The 20,975-nt window shown below is 52.8% G+C and overlaps 11 protein-coding genes across 11 annotated transcripts; 6 read left to right on the top strand and 5 right to left on the bottom strand.

Moving 5' to 3' along the window:
* Positions 1–1,945, bottom strand: BJX68DRAFT_242637 (putative MFS transporter). The gene is made up of 2 exons (XM_071041022.1): positions 1,109–1,945; positions 1–1,061 (listed from the first exon to the last, which is right to left on the bottom strand). Exons 1-2 carry the CDS (start codon positions 1,723–1,725, stop codon positions 116–118), a joined length of 1,563 nt encoding a protein of 520 aa, XP_070896429.1. The 5' UTR covers positions 1,726–1,945; the 3' UTR covers positions 1–115.
* Positions 1,946–3,698: 1,753 nt separating this feature from the next.
* On the bottom strand, positions 3,699–4,595 carry BJX68DRAFT_277549 (glutathione S-transferase family protein; the record flags this gene model as incomplete). The annotated part of the gene is made up of 1 exon (XM_071048351.1): positions 3,699–4,595. One exon carries the CDS (start codon positions 4,593–4,595, stop codon positions 3,921–3,923), a length of 675 nt encoding a protein of 224 aa, XP_070896428.1. The 3' UTR covers positions 3,699–3,920.
* A 2,381-nt stretch (positions 4,596–6,976) lies between these two features.
* On the top strand, positions 6,977–7,836 carry BJX68DRAFT_269490 (uncharacterized protein; the record flags this gene model as incomplete). Its single annotated transcript, XM_071046368.1, has 3 exons — positions 6,977–7,245; positions 7,372–7,600; positions 7,651–7,836. The coding sequence occupies 3 exons, from the start codon at positions 6,977–6,979 to the stop codon at positions 7,834–7,836; spliced, it is 684 nt and encodes a 227-aa protein (XP_070896427.1).
* A 207-nt stretch (positions 7,837–8,043) lies between these two features.
* Positions 8,044–9,846, bottom strand: BJX68DRAFT_242630 (amidase). Its single transcript, XM_071041021.1, has 3 exons — positions 9,275–9,846; positions 8,391–9,199; positions 8,044–8,323 (listed from the first exon to the last, which is right to left on the bottom strand). Exons 1-3 carry the CDS (start codon positions 9,639–9,641, stop codon positions 8,156–8,158), a joined length of 1,344 nt encoding a protein of 447 aa, XP_070896426.1. The 5' UTR covers positions 9,642–9,846; the 3' UTR covers positions 8,044–8,155.
* A 582-nt stretch (positions 9,847–10,428) lies between these two features.
* BJX68DRAFT_269488 (uncharacterized protein) lies at positions 10,429–10,977 on the top strand (the record flags this gene model as incomplete). Its single annotated transcript, XM_071046367.1, has 1 exon — positions 10,429–10,977. One exon carries the CDS (start codon positions 10,429–10,431, stop codon positions 10,975–10,977), a length of 549 nt encoding a protein of 182 aa, XP_070896425.1.
* A 90-nt stretch (positions 10,978–11,067) lies between these two features.
* On the bottom strand, positions 11,068–11,865 carry BJX68DRAFT_269487 (MBL fold metallo-hydrolase; the record flags this gene model as incomplete). The annotated part of the gene is made up of 1 exon (XM_071046366.1): positions 11,068–11,865. The coding sequence occupies one exon, from the start codon at positions 11,863–11,865 to the stop codon at positions 11,068–11,070; it is 798 nt and encodes a 265-aa protein (XP_070896424.1).
* A 194-nt stretch (positions 11,866–12,059) lies between these two features.
* BJX68DRAFT_242628 (uncharacterized protein) lies at positions 12,060–12,738 on the top strand. The gene has a single exon (XM_071041020.1). It carries the CDS (start codon positions 12,119–12,121, stop codon positions 12,320–12,322), a length of 204 nt encoding a protein of 67 aa, XP_070896423.1. The 5' UTR covers positions 12,060–12,118; the 3' UTR covers positions 12,323–12,738.
* A 221-nt stretch (positions 12,739–12,959) lies between these two features.
* BJX68DRAFT_138421 (uncharacterized protein) lies at positions 12,960–13,736 on the bottom strand. Its single transcript, XM_071036428.1, has one exon. It carries the CDS (start codon positions 13,632–13,634, stop codon positions 13,032–13,034), a length of 603 nt encoding a protein of 200 aa, XP_070896422.1. The 5' UTR covers positions 13,635–13,736; the 3' UTR covers positions 12,960–13,031.
* Positions 13,737–14,458: 722 nt separating this feature from the next.
* Positions 14,459–15,731, top strand: BJX68DRAFT_242625 (uncharacterized protein). Its single transcript, XM_071041019.1, has 2 exons — positions 14,459–14,887; positions 14,958–15,731. The coding sequence occupies exons 1-2, from the start codon at positions 14,630–14,632 to the stop codon at positions 15,645–15,647; spliced, it is 948 nt and encodes a 315-aa protein (XP_070896421.1). The 5' UTR covers positions 14,459–14,629; the 3' UTR covers positions 15,648–15,731.
* Positions 15,732–15,941: 210 nt separating this feature from the next.
* Positions 15,942–17,363, top strand: BJX68DRAFT_138411 (GFA family protein). Its single transcript, XM_071036427.1, has one exon. It carries the CDS (start codon positions 16,033–16,035, stop codon positions 17,116–17,118), a length of 1,086 nt encoding a protein of 361 aa, XP_070896420.1. The 5' UTR covers positions 15,942–16,032; the 3' UTR covers positions 17,119–17,363.
* On the top strand, positions 17,349–19,242 carry BJX68DRAFT_242623 (major facilitator superfamily domain-containing protein). Its single transcript, XM_071041018.1, has 2 exons — positions 17,349–17,537; positions 17,594–19,242. The coding sequence occupies exon 2, from the start codon at positions 17,608–17,610 to the stop codon at positions 19,225–19,227; it is 1,620 nt and encodes a 539-aa protein (XP_070896419.1). The 5' UTR covers positions 17,349–17,537; positions 17,594–17,607; the 3' UTR covers positions 19,228–19,242.
* The last annotated feature ends 1,733 nt before the right edge of the window (positions 19,243–20,975 follow it).

Raw genomic sequence — 20,975 nt, 5'->3', positions numbered from 1 at the left:
TGTTGGGAATAGCTTCAAGTTCGACAAGTATCTATATTTTTGATGGGTGATCGGATGACCCGGGATGATCGGACGACCCGGGAATTACGTTAAGTGCGCTTCAAACTACCGTGACCTAGTAAATATAAACAAACTCATCGTTCTCTCGATCCGTCAGATCCAGGAACCCGCCGTTGGCCGCAACCTCGTCCTCTTCTCCGGCGCCTTCCTCGACACCCTCGGCCACCTCCACACTCCCCATCATCGACCGATCAACAATCACCCTCTCCTTTCCATTCGCAACACGCTTATCCCCCTGGAGCTTATTCAACCAGACTAAGTTTCCCCACTGCATCAGAACAACAACAACCAGCGCAATGAAAATCCCCAGACAAGCCCGCAACCCAGGCTGGTACGCCGGCGCATCCTTATCGTCAAACAGTAGCGGGCCCACGATATTCCCCACGGAGCTCGCAGCATTGTAGAGCGCCATCACGGCCGATTTCTTCGTCTGACCGGCTGTATTCGCGACGATCCACGAGACGACAAGCGGGTTTCCGCCGAAGAGGAAGGCGAGAAGGTAGTAGCCGGCCATCAATGCTCCTTGGACGGAGTCATTCCGGGGGAGGGCGTAGAGGACAGCGAGGCCTGCGACGACGGGGGCCATGAAGATTGCGAGGATGACGCCCTTCATCTTTGCTTTTTGGGTGAGGTAGCTGGAGAGAAGGATCATGATGAATTGGAGGGCGCCGAAGGGCATATTTAGTAGGGTCGTGCGGTACTTATCGAAGCCCAGGCCTGATAGAATAAGGGGTCCAAAGACATTTGTAACGGACGCGCCGACGTTAAGCAGAAATGTCATCCCGAACCAGAGGAGTGTCTTTGGTTCCATGAACGCTTCGTAGACCTGCTTGAGCTTGAACTCGCGCGTTCCGGTGCCTGTTTGATTGGCGCGCAGGCGCTCCATCGCTTGGAGTTTCTCTTGCTCTGTCAAGAATCGCGCGGAGGGGATGTCGTTGTCGAGCCGCCAGTAGACGAAGGGTGCGGAGATGACGGTTAGGAGGCCGACGAAGAGGAAGATACTACGTTTCATTAGCATTTGTTTCACAGGTTGCGAAGGGGGGCGTACATCTGCCACTCCTTGAGGATATCCGACTCAATATGCGCAAGGCCGTAACTCAACGCCGCAGCAATGATGGTAGCCAGTCCATTGGTACTATACCACGCCGCAACACGCAGCGGCTGCTCAGCACGCCGATACCACTGCGCAGTGATAATACTAAACAGCGGCAAACATCCCGCCTCAAACAATCCAAGCAGGAACCTCGTCGCCATCAAGCCGCCAAAGCTATGACAAGCCGCCATACAAGATTGCGCAATCCCCCATCCGGCCACAAGGCACGGGGCAAGAATGCGATGGGGGACACGAACGATCAACCAGGTCGAGAAAGGCTGCCAACATAGCTGCGCGATCGGCGCGATCGAGCCCACGAGCGAATATTGGTTGCCCGTGAGGCCTGTGTCCTGTTTTAGGCCGAAGGTCGCGCCGTAGCCGAGGACCGTCTTGTCGAGGATTTGGAGGAAGTACACCCAGCAGAGCACGACGAGGATTGTTCGGTCGGTCTTGCGCCGGATGCGCTTGCTGTCTTCTTCTGTGAGCGGGACGCGGACGGTCTGAATGTACTGGGCGACGGGCTTTGCGGTGTCGGTGCCTTCATTGTGGGTGGTTTGTGGGGTGGACGCCATTTTGGGTGGCGGATTGATCGTCGATTAGACGAGTTTGACTTGGGAGAAGATGCCGATATAAACGAAAGATAGTGGAAGAGGGAGAAAAGAAGGGATTTATGCCCACACTGTCTACCCCAGATTCCTCGGGAACCCCCACGCAAAGTTGCCGACGAGAACCGGCTATTGTGGATCGGCATCTGATCGAAACCAGTTTGATAATCTTTGGCTGGACGGTATCCTCCGCATTGCAGCCGACATGTGGTGATCCGGGGGGCAACTCTCGGTTTCCCCCACGCGGACGAGTGGCAACCCCCACGCAACGGGGAACTCCGGGGTCTCATTGGCAGCCCCCACGCTCGATGGGAGCATGTGAGATCAGAGGCGTTTTTCGCTGGGTGGCCGACGGGTAATGATTGATAAGATGCAGTCATGCCACCAAATGCCTACGTTACTGTGATTTCCTTTGGTTTCGACGTTATGGAAGCGAGTGGTGAGTGTTGTTGCTCGATCTGCAAGACCGCGACAGCCTCAATATATTTTGGTGGTGGGGGAGGGACTGTAGCCAAGTCGAGACAAGATTTCTTCCAAGCCACTTGGCAGAAGAGCTTGAGAACATCTGTCGTCGAGAACAGATAAACGGCCACAGCAACTTCAAGGACGCTGGCTAACTCACTCTGTGGCCACTCAGATTCGCAATTCGTCCCATGGCCTGCCAACGCCTTGGACCAAGTGTATGGACACCCGTGACAGGGTTCCAAAGGGGCTCTCTCAATCCTACTCGGGCTTCACAGGCAATGAATGTTTAATGAAAGACTGCAGCTGAATCAGTCCTCATAACTCCGCTTTTCATAGAACCTTTTTCCCTGTGCAAGCAGCTTTCTAAGTTAGCTCGTTGTATGCTTCCCCGAAAGAGCTCGGTATAGCTTTGATGCACCACATTCCTTCGAGCTTGGCGTACAGCATAGTGCTTCCGTCTATGAGTTGGATTGCTCAAGAGCACTAACTAAGCTACTATGGACCAAGGCCAGGCTATTTGCGCTTTTCTCGCCCGGCTTTATTTTCTTTTTAGTTTATTTGTTCCTGTCGTTTTTCCTTCATCAACTTCGCTCCCCATTCGCCGTTGGGCGCAGGCAGAATTACAACCCATCATCAGGAACTCTCCCCTTCTTCCTGTTACTCTCCTCTTACCTTACCTTAACACTCTACCTCAATTTCCACTTGACTACGAGAGGGAAAGCTCTAAAGACTCACCCTTATCCATCGCCAAGCACTCTCGGTCATCCATAAAGCTGCGGAGAAAGCTGCCTACCACCTAATATAAAGTGATCTGGCAAGGATCGGAATAGAATGGGAAGAATCAACACTTGGCGACGAAGGTCCTCCGCACTTCTTCTCAGCATACACAGGGAGAGTCAAGGTGCCGCGCGATAGATATGCCAAAGATGCTTTCCCTCCCCTGGAACAATATGGAGATCTGAGAACGCAATGGCATTGGGTTGGCATCTGGTAGTGTGGTTCACCAAATGTGACCGGCCGACAAGAAGCAACTTCCAACCGGAACTAAAGATGCCTGGTAGGTTTTCTGCAGGTCCAGGTGGCTTCTATGGTGCTATCCTTCAGGCCCTTACTCACAACCCCGCCTCTAGCTACGGTGACTTTAATTTTTTAGACCTCTGTGGCCAGGCCTCCGCTGTTCGCTAGGAGGTCCTTTCCACCTGGCCTATGCGCGAGCAGAAGACCCCGCACACGTTCGTTCTAATGGAGTCCGCTTCTTCGAGGTACAGTGTCAAGAACTTTGAAACAAATACAGAGACTGATTTTGAACCACCAGGTATCAGCCTTGGGGGAAGCCGTGGAGGAGATTGAAAATGACAAGATGATCAAGAGGCACTGGGGAATGTGAGTAATATTCTATTGGCAGTGGGCCTTGCTACCACCTCCTCTTTGCTACTCGATCTTAGAACGGAATAATAACTTATTAGCTGAGCAATAGCGTTGCTGTTAGATCCTACTGTGAGATTGAGATACAGCGACATTATTAAACTAGAGTCAACACCATGGTTCGACACTGATTCTGGTAAAAAACCAGTCTCACCAATCCGCACCCTTCCTTCATCCTGCACCCGAGGACCTAGACGCTAGCTTGACAAATGCGGAGATCTCCATATAGAATATATATGTATTGAAAAACACCCGCTTCCCATCTAGCAGTCCTATTTCCCCTCCGCATCCGCAGCCCTCTCCGTATCATCAATGGCCTTGGCAATAGCAGGGCGAGCCTTGATACGGTCCAACCAGGCACTCACATGCGGGAATTTGCTCACAAGATCCAATTCCTGCGACCACAAGAGCGCAGCCACCTCAAACCACGGCACAAACGCAGCATCCACATAGCTGAATTTCCCGCCAACAAGGTATTCCCTGTTCCGCAGCGACCGGTCCAGCACGCCCGAAACACGCCGGATCTCGTTGACATAGCGCTCGACTGCACTGGGCACCTTCTCGGGGTGGTAGATTGTAAACCAGGCGGCCTGCCCGAAGTAGGGTCCCTGGCCGGACATCTGGTAATGGAGCCACTGCTTGCTTTCGTAGTACTCCTTTGAACCAGGGACGAAGCTGATGGTGTGTTGCGTGTCGTAGGTGTCGACCAGGTACTCGAGGATGGCGCCGGACTCCCAGATGGTGATGCCGGTGTTTGGGTCGTTGAGGGCGGGAACACGACCGTTGGGATTGATGGACTCGTACGGTTCCTTCTTCAGGTCGCCAAGGTCTACCAGCTTCTTCTCGTAGGGAAGCTTCAGCTCTTCGAGGACCATAAAGACCTTCCAGGGGTTTGGCGTGCGGGCGTGGCCCTGGAGAGTCCATACGGTGAGCGTCTTGAGAGCCATGGCAAGTGAATCAATGATTGACTGATGGGGAGGAAGATAGTTTGATACAGAGGTTTGATACAGAGTCTTTAATGATCGAGGGTTGGTCTATTTAAAAGCAGCGGTATACTTCTATGTGGGGGGGGGGCTTCAGGGCATGCATTATACAGCTCAGCAGGGGAGAAGACCGAACGCTTGGTAAGCCGGAAATTTGCTTGTCTTGTAGGTGATGTTTGTCTGTTTGTTAGCCATTTGATGTCAACAAGAGCGATCGCCAGCAGGATCTCGAGACGACGATTGGCCCTGGGCCGTCAACACAAACAGCACAAACTATGATACAAACAGAATTATAAATACAGAGCATAGCAAACCATTGGTCACTGTCTATCAAAACAAACAGCACAAACGAAATACATAAAACTCTCATGCGGCATTAGCCAAATGATTTATAAGCAAGAGGAGCGGGGTCCTCGTTCGCATTAGATAGGACAAATTTACTTTCGTGGCTTTTTGAAACTTGATGATTTATAATAGCATCTATTTAATCTATAAAATAAATACCAGCTGTTGCATACAGCCAAATCTGTTGTATATATGTACGAGATAGCTTGTTCCCAGCCCGAGTTCGGAATTAGTTGCATACATCTTAAATACGCTGTTTACGTATTTAATGGCCCGACCTCATTCCTTGGATTGTCTGGACCAGACCTTAGCCTTAGATTTGCGTTTTATATTGTGGGGTCTTGATATCGCGTCTTGCCTTTTCTCTGGCGTGCCTTTCTCCGTCATCCCGTAGTCTGTCTCGAGCTCTGATCACAACGAAACCTGTTTTCCGAGAAACACCAAAAGACAGGGAACGCTGGAGAAAACAACTGACACCTCCCAAACGAGCTTGAGGGGATCAGAAAGTAGACCGATAACTTTTCCGCGCACGGGATTCCTCAAGCTCCCGATGAATGCGCTAGATATGCGACTCGTATAGGAGAGTATATTTGGTGGGAAAGCCAAAGCACTTTTTTGGTCGACTAGAAACGGTACGCTGGAATAAATGTCGCGCCTCCAAATCGTAGTCTAGAGATAGGTATCCGCAAGGGGTGAGGCTGCATGCCTAATATTCGGCAGTGGCTCATCTAAGAAGCGAAAGAGGTCTTTCTAGCATGTGGCTACCTACCATAGATACACTGGTCTGGCATGGGGAGCTCTACACACATCCAGCGCTCAAGCCGAAGGCTACCTATACGCCTTTGGGACTATGGGTGCTATGGTAGGAGAAAAACGGGCCGTAACCACACCAAGATGGGGATGAAGTAATGCTACAGTTTGGGCGTACTGTTTGGTTTGCGAAATGACAGGCGTAAGACTTAGGACCGCTTGGCAAACAGAGGCAAGAAAGGAGCATTGACCACGAAAGTTTGTGGATAAGCACCCAGCGATCGTGATGGAAGCTGAACTAATAAGTACAAGGAAGGTGCGTTGAGAGTAGAATAAGGGCAGAGAAGACTATATCAGGCGGGCGATCCGGCGTGGACAAACGACAATGAGATAGAGTTGCACATAAGAATGTTGCTATATTGTTGCACAATGTCAAGAGGTTCTAGTAGGATATATACTCTCGCGGTTTATAAATTGTAGACAATCTAGGCAGCCCAAATACCCTGCCCTGCAGGCAGAGCAAAAACAACAGCGACGGCAAACAGGTTGAAGAAAACAAAGAATTGGACACCTGATAATATAACAGCAGTTACGGGTAATGCTTTGCTTCTTCCTTGCGATCATCATCCGCCCGCATCGTAATCGCCACGAGAATCAGAGCAAGTTCCCTCATATGGCTCGGTTTCTTGGTTTTCCATGGCCCGTATTCGTGCATGGTCAAAAAAGTGTCCTTTGAATGTTTGCCGGTCTCCAGAAAGTCCAAATATTCATTGCCGTACTCAGCAAAAATCAAGAAAATCTCGTCCAAGTCTTGTGAAACACGGAAGCGCCTACACAGATAGACTGAGCGAGTTTGATAAGTATTTCGGTGCGTCCAATCTAGAAGGGAGCCTTACCGGCCGCGCTCGTTCAATCAGCTCCGGCCTTTTCGCTCTGGGTGCTTCTTGAGCCAAGCTACCATCTGCGCTGCCTCCTGCATTCGGCCGGCCGTTCTAGATCTAGTGGCACCTTTGACCTCGACAAGCGCACGATATCCGCCCTCGTTTTCCCCCTTGTCCTGGAGGTACCCGTCGGTACGCGCTTCGAAGGATACATTCCCGAAATCAGCCACAAGTTGAAGACGATTAGAAAGCGAGCAGAGTGTAAGCATAAACACGTGACCAAACAAACACGTCCCCCTCTTCCGCTCTTCCTCTTTTCACCTGGTCCGCAACTCAAGTCCAATTCCAACTTCAACATGGCAAGCTTCAATGACTCCCCCTCATCGTCTGGCGCAGTATGCCATCCATGAGTCTCTCAAAAAAGTTACTAGCTACCACCTCACACAAAGCGATCTCGCAAAACTTGGAATCCACCGCGAGGAGATGAAGCTCCAAGGAAAAAGCCCGCCACTATTCTTCTCCCCGTATCCGGCGGCAGTTTGCGTGCCAGACGCCAGCCATATAACAGACGGATTTCCTCCCTTGAAAGACGACCCGTCAAGCGACCCACTTGCCTTGGCGTGGCACCTATACGAGTGGTTTGCGCACTGTGACCTTCCTGATTACAAACAAATTCCACCTGGAATCAAACATGTCGACTGATTTTAGTTTTCTCTGTCCTCCGCCGCCACTCTTCCAACGCGTGCTCATACCATCGCCCCTAGCTACGGTAACTTTAACTTTCCGGATCTCTGTGCCCCAGTCTCAGAGACGCACTGGGACGTCCGCGCTGCCTGGCCTATGCGCGATGACAATTTACCTCACATGGTCGTCCTCATGTATACTGATGTCGTCGCCGGCCGAGCTCTGCTACGGTCTGAGATTATCGTTGTCCTTCGGATCATGCACGGGCGACTCAGGTCACGGTCGACGCGCCCTCATACCATCGCTCCGGTAAAAACGAAGCACCCGACACGAAGGAGCTCGTGTTAATGTTGTTTTAGATCCTGCTATTCTCGGTCGCTGCCCCGCATCACATCAGAGTCATCGAGTCTTACTATGACGGCGAACGACTTGTTGTTCGTGTGTGCCCGTCGTATTCTATTGCAAAATCCGACCACAAACCTTTCTGCTATCTCACCCGCTGGTGGCGGGGATCTGCTAACTCGCAGCCTACCGCGCTTTTCTAGGAGTTCCTTCGGAGCGACAATATGTGACAGGAAATGAAGGCGTTACGGCGGTTAATGGTTCGGTACTGGTTATTGCGGACTGCGGAGTTTTCTGTCGGCTGATATGGAGTTTGGATATCATGGGACCACAAGACGGCTTTGTTTGTTCGATGAGCTTTTTATAATACCCTGAATTGATTATGATGTTGTGCTTCTACTGCTGGTTGTGGCCACTAATCAGCATACGAATGGATTCATTTAGTACATCCTCTTCAGGTTCAATATCTCAGTGAACAAGTCTCCCTTCTGTTCTTGAGCAATCAAAAAAGACGCTCGACCGTCAAAGGCTGGATTTCCAGCCCCCCTCCTCTTCAAACAACTTCCCAACTTCCTTGGCCACAGCCAACAAGTGCTGATCCCGGAACCTCGGCGCGACGAGCGAGACTCCAATCGGCAAACCATTGTCGCCTTGGAACCCAGGGAGATTCACTACAGGCGTATGAAGTGCCTACCCAAAAATCCCCATGAGCAAACCTCCAAATAAACAGACAAATAAGCAATGGAACAATACGCACCGTCCACATCGAACAAAACGCCGCACTCCCCGTCCCCTGGATCCCCACGGGCGCCTCATCCGGTACACTCGGTGTAAGAAGCGCCGCAAAGCGGCCGGCAATCCCATCAATCTGTGGGCGGAGCGACGCGATTCCATCGAGAGCTGCAAGGTGCTGCGCGCTTGTATACCCCTCGTTATTCTCGACGTACCCCGTTAGGTGCTTTGAGATCTTGGTCTTGTCGCGCCGGTACTCGGACAAGAACGACGTGCGCGCGTCAACGGCCATGATTGTCGCGTGCCAGGCGGGCATGCTGTCGAATTCCGGGGGGAGTTCGATTTCTTCGACGATTGCGCCGTGCGAGCGGAGGATCGCTGCTGCTTTGTCCATTGCAGCGATTGTACCAGGCCCAGCCTGTGGCCATACACTCGTCTTGACAAGGCCGAACTTTGCACCCTGCACGCCTTGAAACGCACCCCACTCTCCATCACTCACCTCATCATCTTTAACCCCCAAAACCCCCAATATCAATTCCAAATCCTCCACCCCCCTCGCAAAAACCCCTAACGTATCCAAGACGAGAGAATAAACCTTGAGCCCCTCCCGACTAACCGCCCCCCACGTCGGCTTCATCGCATAGATCCCGTTAAACGACCCCGGGCGGATCGTGCTCCCGCCCGTTTGTGTGCCCAGCGCCATGGGGATCTGGTAGTCGGCGACTGCGGCGCCGGAGCCCGAGCTGGAACCCCCGGGCGTCCGTGTGGGATCGTGGGGGTTGTATGTGCGCGGGCCATTGGTTGTGCTGGCGAATTCGGTTGTTGTTGTTTTTCCTGTGGTATTCAGCTTAGCTTGCCGGGGTGCGGGCTTACGAGGTGAAGGAAATGGGGATGGGGATTGGTATCTACCAAAAATAAGAGCGCCCGCAGCTCTCAGAATCGCAACGGGCGCCGCATCAACCGGAACATGGCTGTCCTTGTACAGCGGCGAGTTATGCTCGGTGGGCATATCCTTGGTATAGATAACATCCTTGACCCCCACAGGCAGCCCATGCAACGGTCCCCGCTCTTCAACCGGAACAGCGTCGAGTTTCCGCGCCTGCGCGAGGATGAATTCCGGGTTGAGATATGCCCATGCTTTGACGGTCTCGTCGCGGGATTCGATCCGGGACAGCAGTGAGCGCGCGTAGGTTTCGACTGCTAATTCATTTGAGCGGATGAGTGCGAGGGCTTGCGTTGCTGTTAGGCGGGAAGGGTCGGGGGTTGTGATTGTCATTGTGTAATGTCTGCTGCGACTATGGTTGTGGGCGGCTGATCGGATGCCTTTAAGTGTTGAAGTGAGGGGGCGGGGTAGACGGCTATCTGGGGCTACGGCTCTCAATGCTCCAACTTTTAGCCAACTACTCCAACAGAGTGGAGACCTCTGAACTTCAGAGTCTGAGCCCTGCTTTGCTGTAGTCCGGCTGTGCGGAGTATGCTTCGGGCATTGCAATAGCTTGTTGATCTACTTTCAAACCCGACCATGATTTGGCAGAGAGACTTGCTCTAGATGCTTGCGATATACATGTATCTGGCTGTCGCGGCTGAATGTGCTTAGTGCGATGGCGCCAACTCGGGGATGTTCCGGCGAGGGTCCGATTGGTCATGAGAGTGATAAGAGGTTTGTCGTCCCATTGGGCTGTGATAGTCATGATCAGGATGGCGGATTTGCGTCCCATGAGGGAAGAAATTAAGCCTCGGGCTAGCTGTTGTTAGCTATACTGATTATTGCATACCTAGATACATGCTTCTTAGATTTGTATATAGCGCTGATATGCTTTGCCCAGCAAGCGAGCCTGGGTCTAAAATACTTTCAGGCTCATGTCCAAATAGCCCCCACGACGCCAGGCACCCATATACGCAAGACTCCACGGCTGCCTAAGCGCCTATCGCCACAACCTTGAAAACAAGCGCAGAGACAGAATTTAATCTCAACCTCACTGTACCCTGTCACAGAGATCGCCAAGACCCTTTACCATCGAGAGAGGAAAGAAGAAATCCAGAAGAAGCCTACAACATTGAACATGTCCACACAGCCCCACCCCCCTTCGACGGACCCGAACTCGCGCCCCAAAACCGCCTTCATCTCCGGCCCCACAGACACAGGCCCGGACCAGGTCTTCTTCGCAAAGCACTACATCCCCGCGTTAAACACCGCAATCGCCGCCGGCCACAACTTCATCATCGGACCCATCCTCTCAGGCGTCGACGCAGATGCACTCGACTACCTCCTGTCTTATCCAATCCCCCCCTCCCGAGTCACAATCTACATGACCCATTCCGAGAACGTCGCGTGGGGGAAATTATTCCGGGAGCGCGGCGTGCGTGTTTTTGTGCTCGAGGATATATCCGCGACGACGGCGATGCGCGATGCGAGGATGACGGCTGATAGCGATTATGATATCCTGCGGTGGAGAACGGAGGAGGAGGCGAGGGGGTTTTATGGCGAGATGTATCGGGGCGGGTACGTGACGAATACGGAGAGGAATTGGAGGCGGCGGAGGGGGTTGGCGGAGACGGGGGAGTTGGGGAGGGGAAGTATTAGTGTGGAGGAGATGGTTGCAAGGGAATAGAATGAGTCGTCAGCTGTTTAAAATAATTTCCTCAGGTTGATCTATCTGCGGGACTTTTTTGCTGAATGCGACAAAACAAGTATACATTAATCAAAGCACCTTTGTAGCCTTGCCAGGCTCCAACCACAGAACCTTCTCACTAACTCCCTCATCCTCGAGCTCTTTCTTCAGTGCCTCGCCATGCTGCGCGAAATGCTCCCACGAGTCAAAATGCACAGGGATAAGAATGTCAGCACCTAACTCCCTAAACAGCCGCGCACCCTGCTTCCCATCCATCGTAAGCTGCAGAATTCCCTGAGGTGTTGAAACCTCCGCTTTTCCAAAATGCAGAACCGCAGCGAGGACGTTCCATCGCTCCGTAATCTGCCTGAGTTCCTCGATGTAGACGGTGTCGCCGGAGATGTATATCGCGTTTGGCTTGCCGTCGGCAGCTACACCGAAACCATCGGCTGTAATCACGAAGCCGGTGCATTCGCCGCCGGGGAGGTGCTTGCAGGGCGTGCCGGTTACTTCGAACTCCTTGCCTGCTATCTTCCAGGTAATAGTCTCCCACGGCTGGATAGCGCGTACACCCGGGCGAGGAGCGAGCTTTGTGGCCCCGTCCGGCGTTGTAAGAACATGGCGGCCGTCAAGGATACGGCGACCGAGTTCGTCGAGGTTATCTGGGTGGTCCTCATGGCTTAGCAGAACAGCGTCGATAGGAGGCAGGCTCTCGATGGCAACTGCCGGCGTGACGCTGTTCTTGAGCAGAACGATACCGAGGTCCCATTCATTGCCTGCGGGGGAGAAGAAAGGGTCAGTGAGAAACTTGATCCCGCCAATGTCGATGATTGCGGTGGCGGTTCCGATGTGCGTGATGGTCAGTGAGCTTTTGAAGTTGGACGCCATCTTTGCTGACTTGATGTGGGAAATATGTTTGGGATGAAGGGAGTTGCAGTGGCCAGCCTGCGACCAAGTATCTATCGTCGCGGTGACGTAAGGACGCGGAACCGAATTCTGCAAGATGAGTAAGTGCCTGCGCCAAATATCAAAATAAAGTTTGTTGTTTATTCCAACGTCATACAGAATTTAGTGGAACCCAGAGCCAACAGAAGGTGAGCTAAGCCAGTTTGGCGACGGAAAATGCTGGAAGAGGCGCATTATGCTACCGTCATTGGTTCCGTCATCGCTTCAAATGACCGATTTCCCCACCCATATACACCGTACTGCCTGGCCGGAGGTTTCTCGAATCGGCGTTGAGGGGAGTTTATCAACGTGCAAGAAGCGTCAAGAGAGTAACAGCCAGGCTACCAGACATGCAAGAAACGGCAATCTTGAGGTAGGAACAACCGACGAGCGTCTATAGGTCGGGAAGCAACTAACCCCGGGGCACAACGTGCCCGAACTCGGGTCCCTAGAGCGCGGCCTCAACTACGCGTTCAGCAGCCTGATGCGTGATACCAACTGGTCAAGGTAGAGGCTCGTGCGTCTTAAATCTTCAGAGTTCAACACTGAAGGAAAGACGTACGTGCGGGCACACAACTGGAATCGGCTCTCCTTGGATTATATACTGGAGCTCCCACAACATATCCTGATTTGCGTATTGGATTCGGGCATGAACCCCTGCAAGTGTGTAGTGAGGAAGTGGCTACCTTGAGCTTCCGAAACTGCATGCCCGCGTGATTCAGAATCTCCAGCTCTTGGGCCAAAGCACTGTGTCAGCTACCCACGGCTTATGTAGTTCAAAAAGCTCTGCGCTTTGTTCCATTGGTTCTACATGAGGGCTGGATGCTACAAGGGTGATATGCATACCGTGGTTAAAGTTGCAGCTGTCCATGCGGCTATTTGCTTCGTTGGAGGAGCGTATGTTATGCTAAACCTGCGGCAGACCATTCCCACACAACCGCCATACAAATATTTGGAGATTCCCAGTGAGCGACATGCACCCATTTCCTTCAAAAAAAACTCTCAACTATCGAGATCCGCCTCAACCCCTCGTCATTCATTACTCATCATATCCCTGACCGTTCATAAGTCATGAGCTCACATATCTGTGTAGGCAATGTTGCTCACGTCTACAGAAGCCCATCAAGCTGCACCAGCATAGTCAGCACGCATCCCAAAAGACGCAGGAGAGAATAAAAACGTACCACATCACCAACAGCGTCCAAAAGCTCCTCCAACAAATTCCCAACTGAGTCCAACAACCCGCCAAGCAAGCCACCGAGCCCGTCGTGATGGCGACGGGAGTAGTCTATGACGACTGAAAGAGAGGCATGGACCTGATGCACAAGGGGCGCCTTATCCTGGCGGACCCCGAGGTCGACGAGTTCGCTGCGCTGACTGGAGGCACTTTCGCCGCACGCCTGAGTGATCTCCGAGAGGAACTGCTCGGACGCCGAGCCCGTCGCGATACTGATTTGGGTGAGTGCGTCGGAGAGTGCGTTGAGGTAGTTGGTGAGTTCTTGCGACTTGGACTGCCGGGGACTGATTAAGTCGCGGGGCTCATTCGACGCCTCGAGGGAGTTGGCCGTGTATTGGAGGAGGGGGGAGATGTTGGTCAGTTGGTTCTGGGTGTAGGCTGCGAGGAGAGCGCATGCTTCCTGGGAGGGGACGGCGAGCGTGAAGGTGAAGAGGGAGAGGAAAAGAATGGAGAGCATCTTGACGGCCATATTCATATTCTTCTTGGTTCTCGTGATCTCGGTTTGCCTGTGCTGCTATGGAGAAGCACGGCTGGAGGAAAGGAGAGGGCCCTTTTATATCTAGGGTTGCAGAAGGCCGGTGTACGCATTGAGTACCTCTCCGAACCGGCATTGGTCCTAGAGTACTCAGATTCCTGGAACGAACCGGCTGTGTCCGATTCGGTCACGACAACCCATGTCAAGATCGACAAGGACGAAGCCCTACTAGGTCGAATACCGAGGGGGCGTATCTGCAGTCAGCTTATCACAGCGCCAAAACGACTACCACCCCACCACTGATCCGGAACCTGGCGACCCGAGGCCTGGTGAGCCAGTTTAAATAGCAATTGTCCCCTATCGATGAAGTTGTTGGGAACCGAATGCAGGAAATTCCTGCATTTGTGCGACGGGTTCGTGATAAACCTGCAGGTCTGCTTTGAAGGGACCAACCATCCACTTCCGAGTTCCCTACTGAATCATTGCAATTGATCGACGGACAGTGCCCTTGTATCCCTTTCACTGGGTACGATGGAGGTCTTTCGCCATCCTCTTTTACTGTACGCCTTGGACCGCCGCGGAGTATCTAGTACCGGCGTTGCCCATCCTCTCAAGGCTGAAGGAGACCAAGGAACTTGCGTCAACAATAAATAAAGACTACTAGTGGCTCCCTCGGTCGCTTCGGACCCTGATCATCGGGCAAACTTTGGTTCCTGGAAAGCCGGGGACAGCTAGCGAGAATGACGTCACCCACGCCAGACACACGACGACCCCCACATGTAAAGCTTGTTCCCAAAGTAGGAATGGACTTGCATTTCTAAGCAGCAGCGCGACGACCGGCAATTCCCCGAAATCCACATGTAAGCTTCTCCTTATCATCCGGATCCGACCTCATCTTCTTCCTACTGTAGCCAACCCCCTCGTTTCGAAAAAGCAACCACCAAACCTGAACACCGAAGGCCCGGAACTTCCTCACAAAACATAAATAAAAAAGAATGTCACGAATTGGCATCTTCCCCGCAGCCGGCGGTCTCGGATCGAGCATCGTCACGCAACTACTGGACCTCGTCCCAGCCTCACAACTCACTCTCATCGCGCGCAAACCAAATTCGCTCGCCGACGCTGCGGATGCCGGCGCGACGCTTCGCCATGCAGACTACGACTATCCAGCCACTCTCGACAGCGCATTCGAGGGCATTGATGTGCTTATGCTCATCTCGTACGCCTCGTTTGAGATTGACCATCGGGTTAATGTACCTCTTCCAAACTCCCTGTCTTCCCAACCACTCTAGTACCGGGGAATGTATGCTAATGATGCGCTAGGCGCACAAAAAAGCAATCCTCTCCGCGCAAAAATCCGGGGTAAAGCACATCTTCTATTCCTCGCTGGCATTTGCCGGAGACTATACCTCGACCTCAGTCGCCCACGTAATGGGCGCACACCTGGCAACAGAGAAATTCCTCGCCGAATTACACGGCACGATGACGTATACCGTCGTCCGCGAAGGTATCTACTCCGAGTCCTTCCCCATCTACACAAACTGGTTCGATCTCCGCAATCCCGTCGATGAGATCTGCATCCCGCATGACGGCTCTGGTCCGGGCGTTGCGTGGGTGAAGAGGGATGAACTGGGTGAAGCGACCGCGAAGCTCGTTGCGCGGTATGCGACGGCGACGGGCGGGAATCCGGCGGCGGAGGAGGAGTTTCCGTATGTGAATCGGATTGTTTTACTCACGGGGCCGAGGGCGTATTCGCTCAAGGAGACTGTGGAGATTCTTGGCAGGGTGGTTGGGAAGGATGTCAAGATTAAGCCCGTTACGGTTGACGAGTATGCAAATTTTGACCATAAGGGTCTGCATACGTACCATGGGGTTAATCTGGCGAGGGAGTGGGCAACAGCGTGGGAGGCGATAAGGAGGGGCGAGACCGCGGTTGTTACGCCTGATCTCAAGGAGATTTTGGGGAGGGAGCCGGAGGACTTTGAGACGACGATTCGGGGGTTGCTTGGCTAGATGTAGCAGAGATCTGCCCATTGTTCCAGGTCCAGCAGGAAATAACGTACTTTGGCTGGTATATTCAATACAAGTGGTCCGAAGGTATGAATTAATACGCATCCTACTCGGTAGGCGTGGTTTGCATCATCTACATGATTTTATTGGCGGGTCTATACTTCCCTATCTCGAGGAAAGCAGGTTCTAGGGCGCTTATAGCTGAAGCCTGGTTGAATACGAGCCCCGCGATGCAACATCACGTCACTCCGCTCGTGACCCCGCCGACCCCGCCAGCCCCTCGCTCAATCCCCCAGAATCAAAACCCCTTCCTCCCCTGGTTCCACCTTCCTCAAGGTCCTCGCTCTTCTCCGTCTAATCCAATCCATTCATTGATTAATAGCCCGCAATGTCTACAGCCACATTAACAGCCCGCTGCCACTGCTCCTCAACCCACTTCACCGTCACCCTCCCAAAATCATCCCTCCCACTCCCCGCGCACCTGTGCCACTGCACCCTCTGCCGCACAACCTACGGCACACCGGCTACCTTCCATGCGGCGCTCCCTGAGGGCGTCAAGCCATCCTTCATCGCGCCCTCGAGCTGGGATAACCTTACAAGCTACCTACCTCGAGGAAGCAAGGAGCCGCTGTATTTTTGTTCGACATGTGGATGCCATGTTGCGGCCTTGAATCCGAGCGGGATTTGGGGGATTGTTGTTTCGATTTTTGAGGACGGGAATCGCATCCCAGCCGATGATGGCCAGGGGGAGGGGAAGATCTGGGTGATTGATGAGCACATCTACACCGAAAAGGTATCGACGGGTGACGGCGGGATAGCGGAGCTCGTTCCGAGGATCCGTGGCGAGGAGCTGAAGATTTGGAATCCGGAGGAGCCAGGAGAGTTTTCTATTCCTGAGAATCCTCACGCTGATGCGGGAGACACACTCCTCGCGCAGTGCAACTGCGGCGGCGTCTCCTTTGCCATCTCGCGCCCCCGGGAGGAGTTTATCAATTCGCCCAAAAGCGCCGGCTGGATCCATCCCAGTGACAAAACGAAATGGCTCGCGCTCCTCGACGTCTGCAGCGACTGTCGCCTCGTGACGGGGTCGCACGTCAGTTCCTGGATGTTCGTTCCAATGGACCACATCACCCCTGCACTCCCATCAAATTTGGTCATTGGAACAATGAAGCGCTATGAATCGAGTCCTGGCGTGACGCGTACATTCTGCGGAACCTGCGGGGCGACAGTATTTTTCCATATGGAGAAGAGAGGAGGAATAATCGATGTTGCCACGGGGATTCTGCGAGCGCCTGAGGGGGTCATGTTAAGGGATTGGGTGGTTTGGAGGACGGCCAAGTTGGGTTTTCCCAAGGATGGGTTGGACTATGATAAGGAGTTCACCGAGGGCTTAGAGACAGGCATGAAGGAGTGGGCGAGGAGGGTTCATGGGGGAGTCGTGGATTTCGGGGGGAGTGGGCCGGAGGCGGATTAATCGTTTATTTTGTATGCCGGGAGGAGACTCCAGGACAAGAGGTTAGATCTTGAGATATACCAAGTGAACGCAACTAGTTCGCTTTAACATTTCATATCTCTGAACCCCCGTCTCGGGGCCAGCTTATCTCGGCGAAGCTCCGTGTGGAGACCGGATATCTCTCCGATGTCATAGTGTGAGCCCTACAGTTGCCGATCGACGACTCCACGAAGGATTTCAACTGGATCAATTGGGCATCGTTCTTGCCTGAAATCGATGGTGCTCTAGGCTTTGAATTTTGAAAGTTCCTTTATCTTGAAAACTCTTCGCTCTTCCTTCCTCTTCCCCTAGAGGTTCGTCATGGATCCCATAATGATCCGCATCCCTCGCGTTATATTACGAAGCTCAAGGAGCAGATGATCGACTTATCCTTGATACGCGTAAGCTTGCCAAAGAGAAAATCACATTATAAGCCAAGAGCTCAACCGGAATCTAGATCATCAATCCGCCATGGCGACAGCGACAGAAGGAAGAGCCTACCTGGGCTCCTCAGCCCTGTCGAACACCACAACCATGGGCACGAGCACAGCAACAGACTGCGAAAAACAACAAACGAGCATAAACACAACCTCACACGCAAACATATCTCCATCTGAGGACAAACCCGACCCGTTCCTGATCACATACACCCCCCACGACCCAACCGACCCGCTAAACTGGCCACTCTCCAAAAAACTAAAATTCACACTCATCTCCTGCGCAATGGTCTTCCTCGCAGCATTAGCCAGCAGCATCTTCGGTCCCGCAGCGTCGACAACAGCATCCGAGTACGGGGTCAGCATTCAAGTCATGAATCTCAGCGTCGCACTCTTCGTCGCTGGGTATGCTGTAGGCCCGCTCTTCTTCGCTCCGCTCTCTCAACTCGTGGGCAATGCGATTCCGCTCTTTATTGCCATGTTTGGTGTTGCGGTTTTTCAGATCCCGCAGAGTCTTGCGACGAATGTTCAGACGATTGTCGTATCGAGGTTCGTGCAGGGGATGCTAGGTTCTGGTGTATTGGCGGTGGGATCTGGTATGCTGGCTGAAGTGTGGAGTGTCGAGACGCGGGCTATTGCGATCGGATTATCGGCGACGAGTATGAACCTCGGTAGTTCGGTCGGTCCCATCGCCGGCTCATTCATCCTCGATCGGTATGGGTGGCGGTGGATCGGCTGGGTTACACTCCTCACCTATATCGGCGTCGGCCTCCTGACCCCCTTTACAGTCTGGGAGTCGTCGCGCAAGCGCATCCTCGAGCTACGCGCGGCGAAAATCCGAAAGGAAACTGGTGATAACCGGTACTACGCACCCAGCGAGAAGAACCGCCTCACACTGGGTACCCTCGTCCAGCGGTACGGCAAAATGCCCGTGCAGATGATGGCACAGGAGCCCATCCTCATTGTCATCACCCTCTACCTCACCCTTGTCTACGGAACGCTGTACCTCTCGTACCAAATGATTCCGTACGCGTTCCAGCAGCGCGGGTGGTCTGCGCCAAATGCTTCTCTCCCATTCATAAGTGTGATCCTCGGCGTCTTACTGGCGTGGATTCTCGTCAGCTTGTACACGATATATTACTGGCGGCCGAAGCTCAAGAGGCTGGGGAGTACAACACCGGAAGACAGACTCCCGCCCATGATCCTCGGCGGAATCCTCCTCGTCCCCTCACTGCTCTGGTTCGCATGGTCCTCCCGAACCCACCCCTCCTCGCAGATAATAGCATGCCTCCCGCTCGGCTGTTCACTGCAGCTAATCTTCATCTCGGGCGTTGTGTATATAATAGACGTCTACATGCCAAATGGTAACAGCGCAATATCAATCCACGTTGCGGTGCGCAGTCTGGTTAGTGCGACGTTCCCGCTGTGGGGGAGTTTGGTGTATGAGCGACTAGGTGTTGAGTGGATGGGGACGGTTCTTGCGGGAGTTGGGGTTGTGCTTGCGGGGAGTCCGGTTGTGTTTTGGGTTTGGGGGCATAGGATTCGGGGGTGGAGTCGGTCAACGTCGCCCGGTAATGGTCGGCGCAGTATCGGGGATACTTGGCGAGATAAGGGGGAGAGACATTTTCCGTGTCTTTTTTTTCTGTTCCTGTGAAGATCGGGTTCGCGTGCACCTCGAAATTCTCGGTGATGAATTTTCCGACGCGCTCTTTGTCTGAGGCAAAATAGACCAGCACCCGAACCCCAGCTAGATCAACAATGTCCGCGATCAATTCGTCCACGTTCATGTATTCCCGATCCTGTTTTCTGTTGTTCACCTTGGTTTCAAGCCTCTCCATCCCTTTTGCGCGGCTCTCAACCTTATGCGGCACGCCCGCGTCGCTCAAACCCTGCGCCAGTCGGTCGGCAGACTCCCGAGCGATGGCAACATAATCTCTTCGGTTCGCTTCGTACCAAGACAGAAACTCTTGGACGAGGGCTTTTTGTCCCTGAGGAAGTCTGGAAGAACTTTCAATGGGACTCATCGTTGAAGTTGGCATACTTTTGAAAGGTTGTCAAACGATGATACAAAATCCTTGGTGTGAGGCAATATTCAGATCAAAACGATGAATTCGAGTGACTGACAAAAATGATCCCAATGCAGATTCCTCCTCTTATTTATACGCATTTTTCAAACACAATTGCACTATCAAATCGGAAATCGCATCGCTACTCCTACAGTACATAACTTTGCGAAGCAACAAACTATTATGCTCTTCCACCCCCAATGACACCTGGCGCTTCCCATCAGCCAATATCCAGAGGCATTAGTCTGCGACCGGAAGATATCATTTGTCCTCAACAAATCTTGCGGTCTGCATGTCCAGACGCAACAATCGAGTAGGGAGGCAATGGATGCTCATTGCATCGCGCAGGTCTCTTGCCTCTCCCCAGAGGTCAGTATGACACCACTGACTATTCTTCTAAGCTACCGAAAGGCTGACTTCTGGTGACTTGTATGCCCAAGCGCCAAGCCAGACATGCGACTCAGTGAGCGCCCTCCAATGCGTGATCTTCCTGTGGCCGACAATGATTCCAAATATCATGCGATGAGCGGTGAGAATTCCAGCGACCGACAATACTGAACGTGGACGGATTTTACACAACCACAATTGGCCGGGGAGTAGCTTTTCGCGACGTGATGCCTGACCTGCATAGGGTGGGGTAGCATGCGAGGAATGGAGAAGGGTACCCTCTCTCGCCCCGTGTCCCCGGTCTTGCTGACCACGAGTCAGGCTGCAATTCACAAGAACCATCGCACCTCGTATCGCACCAATCTCATCCCTAATCCTAACCGTGACGCGTCTTGGCTGCACCTGCCCTTCCGCCCATCGGCTCTCTTCAAGGGGACAGTGAGACCCTTGCGCGGTATGGGTGTTCAGCAAAACATTGACATAGTAGCTAGGCCAACAGCCGCAGATTATAACTATACCGTTTATACAGCACAGCTCGATCATGATCTACGATCGTGAGGAACTCCCTTCCCGTCGCATCGCTATAGCTCAGGCTAATATGACATGCATGATGCTAGGATTAGGGCCCGCTCGAGCGAACCATCTGCACTTCAGCTGGGTTCGAAAACTATATCTGGGCGTGATATTGCTGGACTCGACTTCATGCCCGACACAGCAGAAGCAGGAGCAAATCCAGAATGATAGACCGCTCTTTCTCCCTCATCGATCGACGCTATCGCTGCCTTCCACTGGTCGACATTATCGCTCCCGATGTTTGCTCTATCATGAGCCTGTACATTGAGAATTAGGTCGACACCCTCTTGAGATCCATTTCAGCCCAGATCTGACTGGCAAATTCCGCGTGGAGCAAATCACCATGTCGATCACGTCCGAGTTAGCCGCAAAACGA

This window comes from Aspergillus pseudodeflectus (genome assembly GCF_044049435.1).
Source record: "Aspergillus pseudodeflectus strain CBS 756.74 chromosome Unknown BJX68scaffold_39, whole genome shotgun sequence".
Lineage (NCBI taxonomy): Eukaryota > Fungi > Ascomycota > Eurotiomycetes > Eurotiales > Aspergillaceae > Aspergillus > Aspergillus pseudodeflectus.
The sequence above is the reverse complement of the archived record's forward strand: the minus strand, read 5'-3'. Positions and strand labels throughout refer to the sequence as shown.

Excerpts from the sequence above, each read along its gene's own strand:
- BJX68DRAFT_138421 (XM_071036428.1), bottom strand. The coding sequence starts at position 13,634 with ATGAATATGGCCGTCAAGATGCTCTCCATTCTTTTCCTCTCCCTCTTC.
- BJX68DRAFT_138411 (XM_071036427.1), top strand. The coding sequence starts at position 16,033 with ATGTCTACAGCCACATTAACAGCCCGCTGCCACTGCTCCTCAACCCAC.
- BJX68DRAFT_242623 (XM_071041018.1), top strand. The coding sequence starts at position 17,608 with ATGGCGACAGCGACAGAAGGAAGAGCCTACCTGGGCTCCTCAGCCCTG.
- BJX68DRAFT_242625 (XM_071041019.1), top strand. The coding sequence starts at position 14,630 with ATGTCACGAATTGGCATCTTCCCCGCAGCCGGCGGTCTCGGATCGAGC. Across the intron at positions 14,888-14,957 it reads AGATTGACCATCGGGTTAAT|GCGCACAAAAAAGCAATCCT; the intron begins GTACCTCTTCCA and ends ATGATGCGCTAG.
- BJX68DRAFT_242630 (XM_071041021.1), bottom strand. The coding sequence starts at position 9,641 with ATGACAATCACAACCCCCGACCCTTCCCGCCTAACAGCAACGCAAGCC. Across the intron at positions 9,200-9,274 it reads TGCGGGCGCTCTTATTTTTG|GAAAAACAACAACAACCGAA; the intron begins GTAGATACCAAT and ends TGAATACCACAG. Across the intron at positions 8,324-8,390 it reads CGTTTTGTTCGATGTGGACG|GCACTTCATACGCCTGTAGT; the intron begins GTGCGTATTGTT and ends ATTTTTGGGTAG.
- BJX68DRAFT_242637 (XM_071041022.1), bottom strand. The coding sequence starts at position 1,725 with ATGGCGTCCACCCCACAAACCACCCACAATGAAGGCACCGACACCGCA. Across the intron at positions 1,062-1,108 it reads ATCCTCAAGGAGTGGCAGAT|TATCTTCCTCTTCGTCGGCC; the intron begins GTACGCCCCCCT and ends AATGAAACGTAG.
- BJX68DRAFT_242628 (XM_071041020.1), top strand. The coding sequence starts at position 12,119 with ATGCTACCGTCATTGGTTCCGTCATCGCTTCAAATGACCGATTTCCCC.